A 21,779-nucleotide genomic window follows, 5' to 3' on the forward strand; every position below is an offset into this window, starting at 1 on the left:
GCTGATTTTAAGGATCGTAATTCTTCAGGTCACTTCATGCTTCATGTATTTTAGTGGAGCTTTGACGTTGTTGATGTTTTTTCTTCCTTTATTCATCCTTTTCCAAAATATTCACTGTGGAGGGAAATATTGTTCCGAATTCCCTAAAATTGTATGCATTGCTTGTAATTTTATTATTATTAAAGTATTATTAGGATTCCTCGCTGAAGGCGAGCTTCCAGCTGCAGCAGTTGATTTGTTTTAATCAAGAAGGTATTCTATAGAAAGTGTTGGGCAAATACAGTTCAATTCAAATGAGATATGTTACAAAATGCTCGTTGGCATGAAAGTAAAGCAAATTATATGTTCCTATAAAAAAAATATTTGTTTAAAATTGAATCACCCATGCTCTTCAGATATTGACTGAGCAATTTCAGCTGCATTTTCTTTTCCAAAATTGATATACAGTATATTGTTTGGAAGGATGTCCTTCACCTGTGGAACCATTTTACCCCAGCGTGACAAGTTTCTTGTTAAGAGGAAAACAGCCAACTACTGTTCACAATGTCAGTGTCTCCTTTTGAGCTCATGTTTACAGCTTTTCTCTGTATTGACTTCTCCCACTCCCCCACAGAATGGCTCCAGTGAGAAGAGAGAAGTGCGGCAGTTCCAGTTCATGGCCTGGCCGGACCACGGGGTGCCAGAGTACCCCACCCCCATCCTGGCCTTCCTCAGACGGGTCAAGGCCTGCAACCCTCCAGACGCTGGGCCCATGGTGGTCCACTGCAGGTGGGTAGGGGCACACAGTCTAGAAATAACTATCTGTGAGTAATTGTTTTTGTTTGGTTCACGGTTTGGATAAAGGGTTTAAACAGGTTTCCTACAAATGTTAGCTAAATAAATGATCAGGAAACGAGCTGCTTGTTTGTCTGTTTTATAGACACTGCTCTATAATCGCTAATTTTATGTATTGTTCTGTTTTGTGTTCTTATTTTTATGTTTACTTAAAAACGCCTATGAGAACCCTGAAAAGCTTTGAACACAATGTATTAGTATTAGTAAATGTATTCATATAAATATTTTAGTATGAGTGGCATTATCAGCATCAGGATTAGTATCAGTACTGGTATTATTTTATGAACTGCTAATAGAGAGACTGCGGAGCGCGTCATCATTCAGAAACCACGCCCAAAACAGGGGAAAACACAAACTCCCGTCCAATCCTGGCTCCTATGTCGCGTGCATGGTCGGTGAACTCTCCAACTTACTTCATTGACAGCAACATCCACATTTTTCTTCTCGCCCATTCTCAATGGCTTCCTTGTTTTCCTCGGGAGTACAAGAAAACTTTAACTGGCGATTTTTTACATTTGTTGTCTGCGCAGACCACCACACAACAGCTTTTAGCTATGTTTAATTCAAGGAAAATGACGCTGGTGTGTGGAAATGAACGGAGCTTTTCCCCCGTGATGGGCGTGGCCTATTTCATGCAGTGTCTCTATAGACCAAATCACCGTGACGTCACTATGTAAACAAATTTACTTCCGGGTACCACTTGGGGAAGGCGGCAGGTTTAAATGTGCGTGTTGTCAAATAAATGCTGTCAAACCCTCTCGCTGTTTTCGGCCGACTACTTTCAATTTAAATGGTTAAACGGTTGGTAAACATGCTTGTCCGACGTATCTAGCCTTTCTTCTGTGTTTGTTTGATGTAGTGTTAGCTAGCTAATAACGTTTGTTTGTCTGTCAAACTCGCTGTTTGTTTGCAGACTTGTTAACGTTACAGACAGAGCTACTAACCTCGTGTCACCAGGCTCTTCTCGGCGAGAAAGAGCCTGGTACAGACAGAGCTACTGACGCCACGTCAATTTAATTTAGCTTCAAGTCTACTCTAGTCTGGTCCAACAGGTAAATTAGCTAGTCTGGTCTCCACTAACGTTAGTGAAAGTGTTGTTATGAATGATATTAAATAACAACACAACACGGACGAACCATTTTTGTCTTCTTTGTCTGTTTTTGTCTTCAACACGTCAGTTTGTGCCGTCCACCGCCATTATAATGTGTGGACCTCAGGGGTACCCGGAAGTAAATGTAAACATCCCGCTGATTTGGTCTATAGACTACTTGCACAACTCCACTACTTCCTGAAATGAGTAGGGCATCTTGGTTTCCTGTCCTACACTATTGGATGAACTTATTAATGTCAGGTGTGCCTGATCACTGTTGTTGTGACTGCAGCAGTCAGGCACACCTGACATTAATCAGTTCATCCAATAGTGTAGGACAGGAAACCAAGATGCCCTACTCATTTCAGGAAGTAGTGGAGTTGTGCAAGTAGTCTATTGTATATCTTTGGCCTTGCTGACTTTGTCGCCATCACGTGTCTTGAGTGATAGGCCTACTTATTGTATGATCTAGTGCAGATGCCTTCTCTCTTGTGGGGGCGGAGAGGAAAGGGACCTGGGGAAAGAATAAGGGAGGCAGACTTTATTTTGACATCAAAGATCAGCCGTGTCACCAATACAGCATCCGGGACACCGCATGCAACAAAGAGGCTGCAGTCCTGTGTTTGGGGTTGAGACCTTGTATCTCCCTCAGGAATCTGGCTGCATAATGAATGGTGTATGTTGTGTACAGTACCCCCAGTGTCTCAATGCAGAGTGTGTGCACGTACTCCCTGATGCCCCCGCTGCCTCGCGAGGGGATTTCAACCTGTGCAACCTGGAAAGTACCATGCCCGAGTTTCAGCAATACATGAACTGTCAAACACAGGAGGATTATATTGGACAATTGTTATGTGAACTTGAAAGAGACCTAGCTGTCCACCACCCATATCAAATTCAGACCACATTCCTGTATAGAACTCTCTGAGCTTAAGAGCACAAAACATGAACAAAAGGTCAGCAAAAAAGTGCTAAATGCATGTCTTCAATGCACAGTGTGCCCTGGACAATGTGCATTATGGTGAGCACAGATTATATTAATGACCATATCAAGGAAAGCATGAACTTGAGGAAATGGCTATTCAAGATAATTGATTCTGGATAAATGCACAGGACAGGAAAGGAGCGGAAGGGGAAATTAAGCAGGTCGAAGCAGTTGCAACAACAACACCTGCAGGATGCTTTTAAGGCAACCAAATATACAGTATTATGGCTCACAGTCAAAGTCAATACCTTTTTCACAGCTAAATGTAATAAAGTGCGCATAAAGAGTCCATCACCTTGGAGAGAGCAGAGCAGGTAGAGATCATAGTAAGTCAGGTAGCTCGTGCTAAATCATGTAATCTTCTGTCCCAACTCCCAACCCTTTCACCCTCTTCTTCTGAAATATGACAGCAAAGAGCCTTTTCAGCAGGCTATTTACCAATAATCATTCGATCTATTTACCAATAATCATTTGACACACACACACACACACACACACACACACACACACACACACACACACACACACACACACACACACACACTGTTCCCCAATCAGGGAAATTTTCCCATATTACCCCAATACAAAAAAAAGGTTCTAAATAGGTGATTTTCACCCAGTTGCTCTTACATCAGTCCTGATGATGCTACTGGAGAGAATTGTGAATGACTATTAGCTGGGCCAAAGCGTATGTGAATGACTATTAGCTGGGCCAAAGCGTATGTGAATGACTATTAGCTGGGCCAAAGCGTATGTGAATGACTATTAGCTGGGCCAAAGCGTATGTGAATGACTATTAGCTGGGCCAAAGCGTATGTGAATGACTATTAGCTGGGCCAAAGCGTATGTGAATGACTATTAGCTGGGCCAAAGCGTATGTGAATGACTATTAGCTGGGCCAAAGCGTATGTGAATGACTATTAGCTGGGCCAAAGCGTATGTGAATGACTATTAGCTGGGCCAAAGCGTATGTGAATGACTATTAGCTGGGCCAAAGCGTATGTGAATGACTATTAGCTGGGCCAAAGCGTATGTGCGGGTGCTTTTCATTGATTTCTCATCTGCATTTAATACAGTCCAGTTACAGATAAACCCCATCTAATCTACTTGAAGATTAATCACACACATTCCTCCCTAGTCCAATCTAACTGTCCTACTCGGAAATTGTGTATTGGCGCTTAGGATGTGGAATTCCGAGCTGGTTGCATACTGTGCAATATAATGTAATGAGCTGTGAATTAATATTTCTGGGGAGGAGGTGGGTGTTTGGTTGATAAACTTTTAAACCAGTATGGATGGAAGAAATGTGTATTTTGTTTAGCTAGTGGACAATAAATAACCTTGTATAACCTTGTACTTCTATCCTCACTTATCTTCTAATAACCCTAACCCTCCTCTCTGCTCTCTGCTCTCCCTCAGTGCGGGCGTGGGCAGGACGGGCTGCTTGATCGTCATTGAGGCCATGCTGGAGCGCATGAAGCACGAGAAGTCTGTGGACATCTACGGCCACGTGACCTGCATGCGTGCCCAGAGGAACTACATGGTCCAGACGGAGGACCAGTACATCTTCATCCACGAAGCCCTGCTGGAGGCCGCCACCTGCGGCAACACCGAGGTCCCCGCCCGCAACCTGTACGCCCACATCCAGAAGCTCACCCAGCCCCCACCCGGCGAGACAGTCACCGCCATGGAGCTGGAGTTCAAGGTGTGTAATGTACGCACCTCAGAGTCACATTCGCTTTGCCGATTTTCAACCAGCTTTGTATATTACAAAATCTGTAGTCTATATGCAAATGAACAATGATTAACTTACCTTCATCTTGCCTGGACCAAGAGCTCCCCGTTCATTTGCAGAACTTCCTGGTTCAAATGATGTCATCATGATGCCATTTGGAGCAGTTGTGCCATGGTGTCACTATCACTATTACTGTCACTGTCACTATCATTATTGCTCTCTAGCTTCATTCACAAATGAACAGGCAAGATGGAGGGAAGTGAAACACTGATCATTTGTATATACGACTGATTTTGTAATGATACAAAAAGCTGGTTGAAAATCGGCAAAGTGGCCCTTTAACTCGCCAAATAAATACATGTTCAGGAACTTATCCAGGTGACATTGGTGCTGATATCAGCAGCCAGTAGTATGGGCACACATGGTTCACTACAACCAGACCAGAAGAGATATACACACACACACACACACACACACACACACACACACACAGGAAGTAACATAACGACTGACACATGCACACACATACACACAGCTGGTGTTGAAGGTGACTGGCAAACGCACGCACGCGCGCACCTTCTGCCAATAGCCATGGACTGTGATGTTATGACACCCTTCCCTCTCCCTGCGCAGCCCTGCCATTAGCCTTCTTATGACCATGATCCATTCTGTTTGAAGTGATAATAGCGTCAACACTCCTGCCAACCACAGACAATGAGCGAGAGACAATGAGCGAGAGTGAGAGAATGAATGTGGGGGCCACGGCGTCCATGCCCGCACAGTCTGGCCGTCACACGCGCGCACACACACACACACACACACACACACACACACACACACACTCTGGTGGAGTACCATGGCTCTCTGTACACACTCCTGTGCTGTCCATCTGTGCATTGTCCACTGCCAGCGCCAGAGCTCGTCACGCCTGCAGTTCACCACCCAAGCACTGGGGCTCGATGAGAGCCCCGCCCACTGCACTTACTGTAGCTGTCTTATGTTATTATACCTGCCAGCAGATATCTCATCAAAAATGGATGCCGCCCTCCTCTGGTCCGACTTGACGTCTTGTCTTCTGTAGGATTTCTTATTTATCGTGACAGGATACACTGAGTGTGTGGGGGAAAGAAAAAAAAAGAGTGACTTGACAGAGAAGCATCCTAGACTTCCTTGTTTGTTTACTCCATATCCCAGGTCACTCATTTCTCTCTTCTTTTTTTCTCTCCGTCTCGTCCTGTCTGGTTTCTCCCTCACCTTCCGGTTAACAGAGACTGGCCAACTCCAAAGCCCACACGTCACGCTTCATCAGCGCCAACCTGCCCTGCAACAAGTTCAAGAACCGTCTGGTCAACATCATGCCATTTGAGTCCACGCGCGTCTGCCTGCAGCCCATCCGCGGTGTGGAGGGCTCCGACTACATCAACGCCAGCTGCATCGACGGCTACAGGTCAGCACCGTGGGAGGGGGGGGGGGGGGGGGCAATATGGGAGTATATCTGTGGGTGTGTGGGTGACAGGTCTGAAATTGCTTTCTGTCATCAAAGATTATTATAGGTATGAAAAATAGATATTTGCTATACAATAGGTATAGATAAAACTGTATGGGGAGATATTGAAGATAAGAGGTTATTGTGGGCAGTATCCAGTTGCTCTGAAAGAATTACCTCCTGTCAGTACGGTTCACTGGCACAAAGCTTTCATACGGAAGCTACTGCCTGTCCTCATGTGCTCTGTGAGGCCAAACTGCTTCCTAGAGGGAGGATGATGATAAGGCGGCTCTCTCTCTTGCTGTTTTATATATACTAGAAACAGAGCGCTCCTTTCTAGCATCCCTCACCACGCCCTCTGATGGTAGGAATGAGCCTAGCAGTGCTCATACCGTGCCTCCTCCTCGTCCCCCTTATTGCTAATTTCTACCGTGCCTCCTCCTCGTCCTCCTTATTGCTCATTTCTACCGTGCCTCCTCCTCGTACTCATTACTCATTTCTACCGTGCCTCCTCCTCATCCTCCTTATTGCTCATTTCTACTGTGCCTCCTCATCCTCCTTATTGCTCATTTCTACCGTGCCTCCTCCTCGTCCTCCTTATTGCTAATTTCTACTGTGCCTCCTCCTCATCCTCCTCATTGCTAATTTCTACCGTGCCTCCTCCTCATCCTCCTTATTGCTCATTTCTACCGTGCCTCCTCCTCGTCCTCCTTATTGCTAATTTCTACCGTGCCTCCTCCTCGTCCTCCTTATTGCTCATTTCTACCGTGCCTCCTCCTCGTACTCATTACTCATTTCTACCGTGCCTCCTCCTCATCCTCCTTATTGCTCATTTCTACTGTGCCTCCTCATCCTCCTTATTGCTCATTTCTACCGTGCCTCCTCCTCGTCCTCCTTATTGCTAATTTATACTGTGCCTCCTCCTCGTCCTCCTCATTGCTAATTTCTACCGTGCCTCCTCCTCATCCTCCTTATTGCTAATTTCTACCATGCCTCCTCCTCCTCATTGCTAATTTCTACTGTGCCTCCTCGTCCTCCTTATTGCTAATTTCTACTGTGCCTCCTCCTCGTCCTCCTTATTGCTAATTTCTACCGTGCCTCCTCCTCGTCCTCCTTATTGCTCATTTCTACCGTGCCTCCTCCTCGTCCTCCTTATTGCTCATTTCTACCGTGCCTCCTCCTCGTACTCATTACTCATTTCTACCGTGCCTCCTCCTCATCCTCCTTATTGCTCATTTCTACCGTGCCTCCTCCTCGTCCTCCTTATTGCTAATTTCTACTGTGCCTCCTCCTCGTCCTCCTCATTGCTAATTTCTACCGTGCCTCCTCCTCATCCTCCTTATTGCTAATTTCTACCATGCCTCCTCCTCCTCATTGCTAATTTCTACTGTGCCTCCTCGTCCTCCTTATTGCTCATTTCTACTGTGCCTCCTCCTCGTCCTCCTTATTGCTAATTTCTACCGTGCCTCCTCCTCGTCCTCCTTATTGCTAATTTCTACCGTGCCTCCTCCTCGTCCTCCTTATTGCTAATTTCTACCGTGCCTCCTCCTCGTCCTCATTACTCATTTCTACCGTGCCTCCTCCTCGTCCTCCTCATTGCTCATTTCTACCGTGCCTCGTTGGTTTGCCCTCGAGGTCTCACCCGCTTCCCGGGCTTGCAGACAACTGCATGCACAGTTGAGCAATTGTGCACCGCCCTTGAATTATAGTAGTGGAGATATATATATACAGTATGAGAGAGATAGAGTGGACTTCTATGGATGAGCTGTAAAGGGAAGGGATGTGAAATATAGGGGTGTCACGATTCCATTTGACTTTTCACGATTCAATTGGATTGAATTGGATCTGGTCCGTACGGGGTTCTGCTCCACACCCAGCTGTGACAGACTAGAGACAACACCTCCACTCCTACCTCTTTCTCCACTCCTCTGCTTAATGAAAGGTGCTCCGCAGAGGCCCACCCTTCATTGTCGCTGTGTAAATAGCATAATTGCAGCAAGAGAGTATCGTAATGAAGTGGGTTTTCCAAACACCTCCCTCCCCATCTCCCTCTCTCTCTTCCTCTCCTTACATCCCCCATTCATTCCTGCCTCTTTCCCTCTGTCTCCTTGTAGCCTCTTCTGTCTCTCTCTCCCCCTGCTGCCATCTATCTCTCTCCACACCCTCTTCTCTCACTCTCCATCTTCATTTTACATCCCAGCGTCGTGGCCGAGGCAGACAGATCCGGACGGGGACGTGTTGTTTCACCGGCAGCGCCGTCCATGTAATTAAGCTGCTTTTAAAGCCCGGGCATAAATAAAAAGTGAACAGAGTGCCTCCAGTGCCTCCAGTGCCCTTCACCCCCGCACCTTCAAGAAAAGCCAATAATATGATAAGCTAATGAGAGGCGAGCCATTGATTCCAGCTACACTATCAGGGGCACGAGCCCTGGATCTGCTGCAACGCAGGCCGGAGTTTTAGCTATACTATCAGGGACGTGAGCCCTGGATCTGCTCCGACGCAGGCCGGAGTTTTAGCTATACTATCAGGGGTGCGAGCCCTGGATCTGCTCTGACGCAGGCTGGAGTTTTAGCTACGCTATCAGGGGTGCGAGCCCTGGATCTGCTGCAATGCAGGCCAGAGTTTTAGCTACACTATCAGGGGCACAAGCCCTGGATATGCTCTGACGCAGGCCAGAGTTTTAGCTACGCTATCAGGGGTGCGAGCCCTGGATGCAGGCCAGAGTTTTAGCTACACTATCAGGGGCACAAGCCCTGGATGCAGGCCAGAGTTTTAGCTACACTATCAGGGGCACAAGCCCTGGATATGCTCCGACGCAGGCCAGAGTTTTAGCTACGCTATCAGGGGCACAAGCCCTGGATGCAGGCCAGAGTTTTAGCTACACTATCAGGGGCACAAGCCCTGGATATGCTCTGACGCAGGCCAGAGTTTTAGCTACGCTATCAGGGGCACAAGCCCTGGATATGCTCCGACGCAGGCCAGAGTTTTAGCTACGCTATCAGGGGCACAAGCCCTGGATGCAGGCCAGAGTTTTAGCTACGCTATCAGGGGCACAAGCCCTGGATATGCTCCGACGCAGGCCAGAGTTTTAGCTACGCTATCAGGGGCACAAGCCCTGGATGCAGGCCAGAGTTTTAGCTACGCTATCAGGGGCACAAGCCCTGGATGCAGGCCAGAGTTTTAGCTACGCTATCAGGGGCACAAGCCCTGGATGCAGGCCAGAGTTTTAGCTACACTATCAGGGGCACAAGCCCTGGATGCAGGCCAGAGTTTTAGCTACACTATCAGTGGCGTGAGCCCTGGACGCAGGCCAGAGTTTTAGCCCTGGATATGCTCCGACGCAGGCCAGAGTTTTAGCATTGTAATGAGGTTGAAATGAAACACTATGTCCTGGAGCACTGCAGTCATGTGGGATGAGGCAGAGAGTACTCGCTGCTGTTCCAGGACACTGTGTGTGCAGAGCAGTCAATTATATTGTGTGATATGGTTACACTTGTTTTTGTTTTGGCTAGGGGGCATTTTGGGGCAGGTTAGAGGGGTCCAGCCTATCAATATAACATGTGGCATTCATATTCCCTATATTGACTGAAGACTTTCAGGGGCTAATTGCACTCTAATCTGCTCTCTTGTTGAATGTGAGCAGTGTTATGAAGCGGTGCTGTGGGAAGACATGAAGACAGAGGCTCATGACCGCACACACATACTGTACCTTTCCAATCCTGTCCTCTTCTGTACTCTCCTCCTTCTCTCATTGGTACCTTTTTCTCACATCTTTTTCTCTCATTTCCTCTCCTTCCCTCCACTCTTCACAGCCAAAATCACTCTTTTCATCTCCTCACACACTCTCCTTTCCATCTCCCTTCCACTTTGTACCTCTCCCCCCCATTCCTCTGCACTTCTCTCGCTTTAATTTGACTCCTCTCTCCCTCGCCTAGCCCTCCTCCTCTCACGCCATCGCCTCTCCTCCTCTCCTCTCCTCTCCTCTCCTCTCCTCTCCTCTCCTCCTCTCCTCCCCTCTCCTCCTCTCCTCTCCTCCCCTCTCCTCCTCTCCTCTCCTCCTCTCCTCTCCTCCTCTCTCCTCCCCTCTCCTATCCTCTCCTCCTCTCCTCCCCTCTCCTCTCCTCCCCTCTCCTCCTCTCCTCTCCTGATCTCCTCCTCCTCTCCTCTCCTCCCCTCTCCTCTCCTCCCCTCTCATCTCCTCCTCTCCTCCCCTCTCCTCCCCTCTCCTCCTCTCCTCTCCTGATCTCCTCCTCTCCTCCTCTCCTCTCCTCTGATCTGTCGCTTCTTTATTTGTGCGAGGGAGGCCCTGAGCACATTCTAATCTCCCGGTTCCACATTAGTGCCTTGCCTGCAGCACCTTCATTAGTTGTTCACCCGTGGCTGTGTGTGTGTGTGTGTGTGTGTGTGTGTGTGTGTGTGTGTGTGTGTGTGTGTGTGTGTGTGCGTGCGTGCGTGTCTTGGTATGTTTAAACATGCAAAGCTACTGCATGTGCAAGCCTACATGCGTGTTACAGACATGTGAGTGTGGACGTGCTTGAGTGTTGCCCATGCGTGTGTGTTGTATGTTGGATTACTCAGCTCATCACGCGCGTCCCACCCCCCCGTCTTGATCGGTGCACTGCTGCCCCCTCCTGTCGGACAGAATAACTGCTCATCTGGGCCAAAGTCACGTAGGACACAAGCGCCGCATTGGCCTCAGCAGCGTATGAGCTCATCCCTACTAGCTGTGTGAGCCGTATCAAGCAGAAGCTCTCCCTCTGTGCTCTGTGACAGATAAGGAGGAGTAGGGGGAAGCATAGGACCTGTGTATTATCCTCAATGCTAGACGATGCCACTTATACTGCTATGGGTAGTTGCATGTACAAATTGCCAAGTACATTGTGCAATGTATGGGATTTGTCTCGGTGCCATTGTTACAGAGACGGCACACGGTTCAAGGACAACAGGACCCCACACACATCTATATATTCTATATCTATCTTCAACATTTTGCACATAATGCATTTGAAACAGCATGGGCTTTGATTGAGGCCCTCTTTCCTACAAATGCCTGAGCGTACGGCACTGTGAGGCACTGTGAGGCGTGAGGCACTCTGAGGCACTGTGAGGCACTATGAGGCACTGTGAGGCGTGAGGCGTGAGGCACTGTGAGGCACTCTGAGGCACTGTGAGGCACTATGAGGCACTGTGAGGCGTGATGCACTGTGAGGCGTGATGCACTGTGAGGCACTCTGAGGCACTGTGAGGCATGAGGCACTGTGAGGCACTTCTGTATGAAAGTCTCCATCAAATGGCATATGTTCATTTCACGGAACAATAGTGGAATCCGCAGAGCAGCACGCTGAAAGCTTTTCCCAACGCCTGTGGATTTACTCGTCGTATGAATTTCTTTGTGTTTCCATTTCTATCCGACCACTGTAGCTGTCAGTGTTACTGTGGACTCACTTGTGTTGTATGCCTTGTATTCTGTCAAGGATTTAGCACTTCGCTAATACTTGCCATTATTGTACCTCCAATGGGAAGAATAACAGCCTCGGCTTTAAAGATCTTTCAAATGAGTTCTCTGGTTACTGCTGGCTCGCTCTCTCCTCTCTGTCTTTCCTCTCTCTCCCTCTGCTGTCTGCCCCCTCTCTTCTATGGTTGTTTTTCATTATGCTTTATATAGCTCGTTCAATTCTGTTTATTGATTGTGCTTAGCTAGATTTAGCTAGACACATTCTCTGTAATGTCCTCTGAGGCCTGCTTCTGACGTGACTTGACATGTGCTTTGTAATACAGTACCATATGAATAGATATTGTTGTGTTGTATTCATTTGCTGTGTCATCTCTCTGGTGTTTGTAGGCAGCAGAAGGCCTACCTGGCCACCCAGGGCCCCCTGGCCGAGACCACCGAGGACTTCTGGAGAATGCTGTGGGAGCACAACTCCACCATCGTCGTCATGCTCACCAAACTACGAGAGATGGGGCGGGTAAGACAGGCACACACACACACACACACACACACACACACATACAGTACATGCACACCTATACAACACACACCGGTAAATGCAAGCAACACCTGTAGTAGTCTCTCCCCAGACTCAAATATTACATTTAATTGCTGCACTACTACATAAATGACTCTGTGCCACTTCGCAGCCCATGCTGCTCTTTTGAGGGTGAAACAATTGAATGACTGACAGGTCGTAGCACCAATGAGAGTGGTCCACTTTCAAAAGTCAACAGAGTCATAGTGCGTTCATGTGGTGTCGGAGTCATCGCAAAAATGAGATTCAGGGAAAATGTACGTGAATGGCCGCTCAAGTCGGAACAAGAAGTCGGCAACTCTGCGAAAATGTTGGTACACAGGTTGCCGTGGATGTTTTGAAATGAATCGTATTTCATGCCTCACCTGATCCATTTCCTTTGCTCTTCATTGTCACGCATATACTGGAAACCGGTATCAACGCTCTCTTTAAACGCTCTGAGCATTAACAGACCACACATCTTCTTCGTAGCGTCCATGTTTTGGCGCTGGTTGCTATTGTTTCCATATTTCGATCATTCCGACACTACAAGCACATGAACACCCGCACGTCGGGAGAACGACTGGCCAACTCGGAAAATCGAACCATCCGAGAAGCACATAAACGCACGATCAGGTTGGGTGGACACACCTGATCGCTAAAGTCGTTACTGATTGGTGACCCCAGGATTCCGGGGGAGCCAATCACTGGCCAGGATTCCATCAGCAGTTTGGAGCGAGCGGTGTCCCAGCGTAAGGACTCTCATGGGTCTGGTGTTGAGACTGTACCTGTAGGGATTGTTTGCTAGTCAAGCAGCACATAGATTCTTGTTGCTGAATTGAGAGGATGAAAAGCCACACAGGCTTTATACAGGAGGTAGTTTCAGCCAAGCGATTGTATCAGATTCCAGCCATGCTGATAACTTGAAACCAAGCTACACTGTCAGCATGTTGGAATGCATCTTGGCTGAAACTGCCAAGGTGGTCGCTGGTTACATTCCCAAACATGCTGATCATTCCCATACAGCAAGACTAAGCCATGCTTGATGAAAAATTGAATTAGTTTCTATGTTAAATCTTGTGGTAACCACCAGGGAGGTGAATAATGATTTATCTCGCTTCCTCCTGTTTCTGTTCTTTTCTATAGAGTATACACAACTTTAATGGAAACCTTTCAAACTGTACACTCGCCTTGGTAACCGTTTGATAAAAGCCATAATGGTGGATACTGTGTTAATACCATAGTACTTTGCTTTGTGCGATGGTGGATACTGTGTTATAGTACTTTGCTTTGTGCGATGGTCGATACTGTGTTGGCACTGACAGTCAACTCGACTGCATTTTGTAGCTTGCTACATCACCTCCTCACCCATAATTACAGCAAAGGAAACCCCCACACATTGTATCGCTTTAGCAAAGAACATAAACAAATTATGGCAATATTTTGCTAACTACAATGAATGTCAATATTTCAAAGCCACAGATGATTTCATAATCAAAAACATAACTATCGGGTAAACAAAAATCTCCTGAGGATAGATGGCTGATAGGTTACATATGCTGCACTTTTATGCCAGTAATCATTTTTGTAAGAGTCAGTTTTCTTCTTCTGAACGGTGGATATGTCATTTTGGCCTGACTCATCTAATATAGGTGTCTAATGTTTCTGCTTGTCTCTCCTTTTGCAGGAGAAGTGCCATCAGTACTAATGTTTCTGCTTGTCTCTCCTTTTGCAGGAGAAGTGCCATCAGTACTAATGTTTCTGCTTGTCTCTCCTTTTGCAGGAGAAGTGCCATCAGTACTGGCCCGCCGAGCGCTCGGCCCGGTACCAGTACTTTGTGGTGGATCCCATGGCCGAGTACAACATGCCCCAGTACATCCTCCGAGAGTTCAAAGTCACAGACGCCCGGGTACGCTGGATTTGACGTTGTGTGTGTGTTTCGGTAGGATGAGTATTGGGTGATTGGCATTTGATACCAAATGCATTTTATACAAGTGCAGCCATCCATTAGCGTGCTCCTCCCACGCGCTACGTCCTGCCGGTGAAACGCCTCGCTGTCAGGTGAAAAGAAGCGGCTGGGGCGACTTCACATGCATCGGAGGAAGCAGGTGCTAGTCCACGGCTCTCCCCAGATCAGCAGAGGGGGCGGAGCAATGACAGCAGGGGGAATTGGCCAAGTACAATTTGGGGAGAAAGTGGGCGTGGAAAAACCTGAGAAAGAAAGCAGTATGTCTGCAGCCTACTGTATATCCTGTGGTGCGGTTATTATTATATTATTATTATCCAGCCCAAATCCATTGTAATTTTAGGTTTCCATGCAAATACTGACAGTCACGCAAAAGTGTTGAAAATTATGCAGACTGTGATTTCAAGGTAGAGATGATCTGAACGCGCCCCTGTGTTATTTCTCTTGACAGGTTGACACAAAGTGAATGCGCCGTCAAACATGTTTACTCGGATTTAGCAAGGGCATGTGTGCTCTGTGGAGTGTGTGTGTGTGCGCGTTTGTGTGTGCGTGCGTGTGTGTGTGTACGTAGGTGCATTAGTGTGTGTTATGCACTAGATCTCTGAAATACATGAAAAGCAGAGCCTCCAATCCCCAAGGCCAGAGTACTGGAACTCCCTGTGATGCAGTGGTTTCAATGGGCTATAAATACACTTGGCTGTCACCAGAAGGCCCACAGCACATAGCAGCAGCACCACTCTAATCTCCCCCACACACACACACACACCAAATATACTGTATGTATATATAGAAATGAACTCTTCATATGTGCACATACAAACTGAAAACAGGGCGTCCGGGTAGTGCAGCGGTAGATTCCCTGCCTACCAGTGTAACCGAGTTGAATCAGCGCGGATTCCTCGTGAGTCCCGAGTGGTAGCGAGTGGATTGGTTAAACTCACTCCCCAGGTATAAAGGCATGTTAATCAGCTCCGCCAAGGGAGCTAGCTCTCTTGGCGTTGCGGTTAACATGCCTTTATACCTGGGGAGTGAGTTTAACCAATCCACTCGCTACCACTCGGGACTCACGAGGAATCCGCGCTGATTCAACTCGGTTACACCAGCACGAGGGTTGTAGGTTTGAGCCCCCGTGTATGTGTCCTGGTCGCTGCACTAGTGCCTCCTCTGGTTGGTCGGGGCACCTGTTTGCGGGGAGTGGGAACAGGGGGGAATAGCGTGCTCCTCCCACGCGCTACGTCCTGCCGGTGAAACGCCTCGCTGTCAGGTGAAAAGAAGCGGCTGGGGCGACTTCACATGCATCGGAGGAAGCAGGTGCTAGTCCACGGCTCTCCCCAGATCAGCAGAGGGGGCGGAGCAATGACAGCAGGGGGAATTGGCCAAGTACAATTTGGGGAGAAAGTGGGCGTGGAAAAACCTGAGAAAGAAAGCAGTATGTCTGCAGCCTACTGTATATCCTGTGGTGCGGTTTGTGTTGTGAGATTGTATCAAGTCTCATTCAGTGAAATACTATATAGCATATTTGGTGTAGTGGACATGAGGGTGCAGGGCACAGAGGTGTGTGAAGCACAAAGCACAAAGTACAGCAGAGTGTAATGTGGTGAAGAGAACTCATGTGGCCAGTCACACCCACAGCCCACATGACACGGTAAAGCTACTGAAAAAGTTGCATTATGCAAAGCGTGCGTGTCACCTCTGTGTCAGATTGTCTTTTTGTCAATAGTCTGTGCCTCTTTAACATAATTAAACTCCATGTTTGCTGCCCTCAGGACGGCCAGTCCAGAACAATCCGCCAATTCCAATTCACTGACTGGCCCGAGCAAGGAGTGCCAAAAACCGGGGAAGGCTTCATTGATTTCATTGGCCAAGTGCACAAAACCAAGGAGCAGTTTGGACAGGATGGACCAATCACTGTACACTGCAGGTAAGGAGAGTGGACTGTGCACTGTGTGTGCATTGAAGAAAGCACATGGGCGGGTTGTCATATCAGAGAATTGTAGGTGCTAGCAAGATATTCCTGTTTGTATTTTGATCATGTGACATCACCTGGATCAAACTGCATTCGCAAATATTTTTCTTACTTTGTTTATTTTAACCTGCGTGAAGTTTACTGCACCAGTCCAGATAATCACAGAGGATGATTATACAAAATGTCAGATTTATTTCCTGTGATTGCCTAAACTGACAGTGAAACTGACACTTTGTGTGTGTTGTCCTGTGTGGCAAAGCCCATTCAAGTGGTTCTCCAAATGCTACAAATGAGGAATTATGTATAAATACTAATTGGCCCAGCCAGGACTGTTTGCTTTGTATCTGGTGCCATATAAGGACACTGATCAAGTAACCATGCAGTATTAATAATGAATCTCTGATGCTTGATGTTTATGTGGGCTCTCCCCTCACTGCATTTACATCAGATAACATTTAAGGCAATATAGCTGACTGTTTATTCAGAGCAATTAATGCAAAATTGGACTAAGCTTAAATTCCTTGATTTGATTTGAGTTGAAGGGTCAAAGCCATTGCGGGCGCGCGCGTGCGCACGTGTGTTGTCCTGTGTGGCAAAGCCCATTCCAGTGGTTCTCCAAATGCTACAAATTAAGAATTATGTGCAAATACTAATTGACCCAGCCAGGCTGTTTGCTTTGTATCTGTGGTGCCATGGAAGGACAATGATAAAGTAAGCATGCCATAATAATAATGAATCTCTGATGCTTGATGTTTATGTGGGCTCTCCTCCCATTTAAGGCAATATAGCCGACTTATTATTCAGAGCAAAAGTAGCTTAAAGCAGGACTAAACCCCAAAACACTTTTTTTCAGCTTTTAACCAATATGACTTTGGGGGTGGTGTGTGAAGAATTCTGGTAAAAATTTCCACATTTGAGACCAAACTGTTACCATTGTACCGTTTGTATCATTTTCAGCAGCATAAGTTCCCTCTATGGGTTCAAACCTGCTTTTTTTTGTTCCCTCAAATGAATGGGAGATTGGTACATTGTGACGTCACGGTGGTATTTGCGCGTGCCCCACTCGTGTGGGGGAAAAAAAATCCCATGTGATTATTATGTAGTTCACGTGGCGCGAGCCCTTTAAGAGCAATGCATCCATGGGTAATTGCCTACTGTGGCTAATATTAGCCGCTAGTTAGTTAGGTTACATGGCAGTAAAACACCACTGAATGACCAAATTGATATAACTTAACCATTTCGAGTAACACTGTTTCCATATGGATCACCAGCGTTAGTTTGTTGTTTATAACGTGGCTATATTGATCATTTATCGTTATTGTTCTCTATCTGTGATACACTGAAAATACTGGGAGGCGGGCCACAGCGTCTCTGTCGATGATTTGATTTGACAGTTCTGGGCACTGGCGTTGGCATTGGCCAATCCTGGCGTGTTCCACCCCCAAATCGATTGTGTTGTGGCGCAAAGCGAGTGGGTTTCAGGATGAAACGGTCTTGAGCCAACTATGTTATTTTAGAGCAGCGCAGTAAATACAATATTCCTGGAATGCGAGTTAACTAAACAGTTACATGTCCTCTGCATTCTTCAACAAATAAAGACATTACAATTTGTTTTATTTTTTATCTTCTATACTTATTGGCCAAGTTATGATGTTTATTCTGCCAGGGTACAGAAGGGAGTATAGGCGGCCATCTTGCCTGCAGAGCTTTCAAACCAAGCAGCATGCCGTTCTGCCAGAAATCTGGGGGGTTTAGTCCTGCTTTAAATTCCTTGATTTGCAACATTAGAAGTAAGCAATGATAAAGAGTTGAAGAGTCAAAGCAATGGTGTCCAGATAGATCTAACATGCTGCTGCTGCTGCTGTGTGTGCGTGTGCGTGTGCGTGTGCGTGTGTGTGTGCGTGTGTGTGTGTGTGTGTGGGTGGGTGTGTGTGTGTGTGCTCCTCTCTCAGTGCGGGCGTGGGCAGGACCGGAGTGTTCATCACCCTGAGCATCGTGCTGGAGAGGATGAGATATGAGGGCGTGGTCGACCTCTTCCAGACCGTCAAGACGCTTCGCACCCAGCGGCCTGCCATGGTGCAGACAGAGGTGAGGACACAACGCTCACTCACATATCGCTCTGACTCTAAATCACACTTGTGCTTTCAAACAGACTGCAGCCATTGTGTGTAAGTTGGTTCTGTTTCCATGGTAACTGCATGGGGTTAAAAAGTGCAAGTATTATTAAGCGTTTGATTTATTAATCTGCTTGGAGTACCAGATTTGACCAGATTTACATGGACAATACAACACAGAAAGTGGCAGAAAGTTTAGACAAGCACAGCACAGTATTTGAAAGTCATTTGACGTTTCTTCTCTGTGATTGATAACTTCACCTGACATTATCTGAACTGTCCTTATGTGGTAAACCCATTGGTCTACTGTTCCACTAAAACAAAGAATTCACTATTTGACTCAAATCTACATGTACATTTGTCTTTTTCTAGAGGCCTTGCGGTTACATCACAAATCTCCTCAGAAGCACATCTGGCCTCCGTGATGGTGCCAGATTAGTTTCCATTTGTTTAGGTTGCTGTGAGGCAGTAAACGCTCTGGTCTTTGGTCTCCGTCTCTCTACTCCAAAACACTCAGTTAACTTAGCTTAGCTTAGTTAGCTAACTAATTAGCTAGCAGACTAATTTAGCAAAGCAACTGATGTTAATGTTAAGATGTGGCTACTGGCCACTAACACTAAAACTAGATTCTACTAGATGCATTAGCTAGTGTGCAAATCACATGTGTTTACAACAAGACAGTGAAGGGCAGCTGGTGGCCAGATAGTATCATTGACTTGTTAAAAAGCTTACATTAAACACAAAATCAGTCCGATGTATCAGTGGTGAAATGATCAGTTGCCAGTCTAAAACAGCACAGAAATGATCCATGTCTATTCCATACTGTTGAGTATCCGATACCGATACCAGTATACAGTACTATCGGAAATGCCTCCGATACTGCCTAAAATGCTGGATCAGATATCGGCGCGTCTATGCGCCAATCCGATACCACATAATTAATTAGCCCTGAAAAATGTTGCTTAAAGAAACTGTTTTCCAAGAAATCAAAGGGTTTAATATGGGCCAGGCTATACAACAATGATACCAAGCAATAATATTACATCCATACAGGGTTAGTAGTATACAGCTGTTAAAAATAAAAATAAATACAGTAGCCTACATTGATTATTATTATTATTATTTTTACACAGTGCTGTCAGATAGGTACTCGGTATCGGCCGATACACATGTTCAGGTATCGAAATCTGCATCGGGAACTACAGACATCAGAGTCGTAATTTTAGAAACACAACCAGCCACTGTTGCCAAGCTCTGTGGTCACCTGTTGACTGAAAGCCCTCTATTCATAGATACAGTACTTGTGAACAGGATATGAAAATGCATGCAAGTAGTTTCTGCTAAATGACGCACAACATGCCGTGCATTGTGAACATACACAAAGCAGCACTCACGGAGGCTTCCTCTCTCTCCCCTGCAGGACCAGTATCAGCTGTGCTACAGGGCAGCGCTGGAGTACCTGGGCAGCTTTGACCACTATGCAACGTAACCACTCCCACCGAGCAGCCTCCCTGGTCAGACCTCTCAGGAGTTTGCCAAGTGTCCCATCTCAGCCACCATCCATTCACTTGACCCCCCCCCCCCCCCCCCAACCCGCCCCTCCCCTCACACAGCTACCGGAGGGGAGGAGAAAGGGACGTGCTTGTGGACCCGGCGACGGGTTCGACCAATCACAGAGTTCCACACGGATTTACCACACAGGAGATTTTGCTTTAAAACTAATAAAAAGGAAAAGTACAATGACTACGAGAACTACGACAGCTCGGATCTGCAGCTTACTTCTCTGTCCTGTCGACGCCAAAACCTCCCCGATTGTCAAAGGCTACTGGTAGCACTAAGAGAAGATTCTCTCTCTCTTTTCTTTTTTTGTTAATTTTATTGTCACTATTATGATATTATGACAAATGTTATTATTTAGCGCATAATTTTGTTGTTGTTTTTAATAATCATTTTAACATCAGACATTTCTTTTGTCTTAAGCCACCCCGCTACGGGCCTGCATTATTTTCACAATTGGTATGTCTTTTTATTTTATTTTTTATCTTCTAGGGTACTTTAGCACAAGGGACATGTATTTTTAACACGTTCCTAGATACTAATACAGGAGAACCACTGTTCTCTGAGCTGCTGTCAGATTTCTTTTGTCTCATGACATTGTTTTGTTCTCATGTACATTATTTTGGTCTTATTCAGTTCAATGGAGCAGGGGTTCACTTTGATACGCCTTTTCACTCGCTGTTTCTTACACACACACACACACAAAAACAATTTTGAAAAAAATATATATATCTAAAATTATTTCCGAACATACACCCACTAAAGTTGTCCTATGTAAACACAGTAGCTAGTAAAGAAGACAAAAACAGTGAATCAGCTAACAGATTGAATCAGCGGTGTACAGAACTGGAAAGCACATGATTTTAGTTGTTTTTTTGTTTAGTTTTTTCGTCAGAAGCCTATGGCATTGAGGCCTTCATACTCCAAACCGGAGAACTTACCTGAGAAAAACAGACTTTTATACCCAACGGGTAGTTGGAAAAAGAAACTCCCTAATCTCTGAGTATAGTTGCTCTTCAAGCCCGTCTCCCGTCTCCTCGCTGCCCGACAGCCTGGGCAGCTTTGCTGGGGTTGAACCAAACGGACCGGAGGAGCAGGGTGCTTCAAACGGGCCGAGGAGCGCAGCCATCAGCACTGGCACCTGTACAGAATCAACCATTCCTACCAGAGGGACAGAGACTCAGCCCTTTGGACTGAAACCTGCTATTATTTTATACAGAAATAGAACTATAAATATATATATAATTATGATTGATTATATATATGTACAATTATACATAGATATATCCACAGCTTCAAAAGTATATTGTTCAAAAGGAATCACTCTGCCAACGTTCCAACCCTAGAGAAAAGTGCAGAGAGCCTGCTGTCCTAGAGTGTGTATTAATGGAAGCACCGTTGTATCTACTGTACTACCATAGTAACTTTGACAGCTGGTCGTCCATCCGAATGAGGAAAACAGCACAACCCCCCCCCTCCCCTGTGACCCAACTGCCCTGCCCCACCCACCAAAACGGACGACTCCTCAGCGCCAGGCCATCGCACCACTGAAGCACATCTTCACCCACAAGGTGGCCACAAGGAGGCAGCGTCGAATCCGAGGCCTATATGGTGGTGGTGGTGGCGGTAGAGAGGGGGGGGGGGACTTGAACACGTTGGCGAAAAATAAAAACGTTCATTTTTACCTTGTGAATGCTTAGTGCTGTAGGGATTCGATCTGTTGTATACACAGTCTGTTTTCTATTTGTTGATAAAGAACTGGAATTTAAAAGATATTGCTGAAAAACAAAAAAAAACTCATCGATGTTAATAAAGTTGAATAATTGGGTTTTTGTACGAATCCTTGCTTGTGATGTTTCATTTATTGGTAACACTTTACAATAACGTACACAAATAATGTAGTAGTTACTAGTAAACTAATCATTAACTAATAGTTAATGAGTCCAATGTGTCCATAATGTATAAAAGATATTTTCAGCCATTGTATACTTTTTTGACAGATGTATGTTGCTTTACAGCTGAAATTGGGTAAGAGAGCTGA

General features: G+C 46.2%; 1 protein-coding gene across 6 annotated transcripts in view; it reads left to right on the plus strand.

Annotated features, from left to right (window-relative positions):
- ptprfb (protein tyrosine phosphatase receptor type Fb) overlaps positions 1-21,565 on the plus strand; it is a 216,915-nt gene extending 195,350 nt beyond the window's left edge. For all 6 annotated transcript variants that reach the window (XM_083659338.1, XM_083659337.1, XM_083659339.1 and 3 more), the window contains 8 exons: positions 614-768; positions 4,326-4,611; positions 5,910-6,088; positions 11,970-12,096; positions 13,919-14,044; positions 15,868-16,022; positions 18,020-18,155; positions 19,602-21,565. In XM_083659338.1, the coding sequence (XP_083515464.1) occupies positions 614-768; positions 4,326-4,611; positions 5,910-6,088; positions 11,970-12,096; positions 13,919-14,044; positions 15,868-16,022; positions 18,020-18,155; positions 19,602-19,670 (1,233 nt within the window). In that variant the 3' untranslated portion in view covers positions 19,671-21,565. The remainder of the gene's footprint in view (positions 1-613; positions 769-4,325; positions 4,612-5,909; positions 6,089-11,969; positions 12,097-13,918; positions 14,045-15,867; positions 16,023-18,019; positions 18,156-19,601) is intronic.
- The last annotated feature ends 214 nt before the right edge of the window (positions 21,566-21,779 follow it).

Source organism: Poromitra crassiceps (assembly GCF_964638095.1).
Source record: "Poromitra crassiceps genome assembly, chromosome: 23".
NCBI lineage: Eukaryota > Metazoa > Chordata > Actinopteri > Beryciformes > Melamphaidae > Poromitra > Poromitra crassiceps.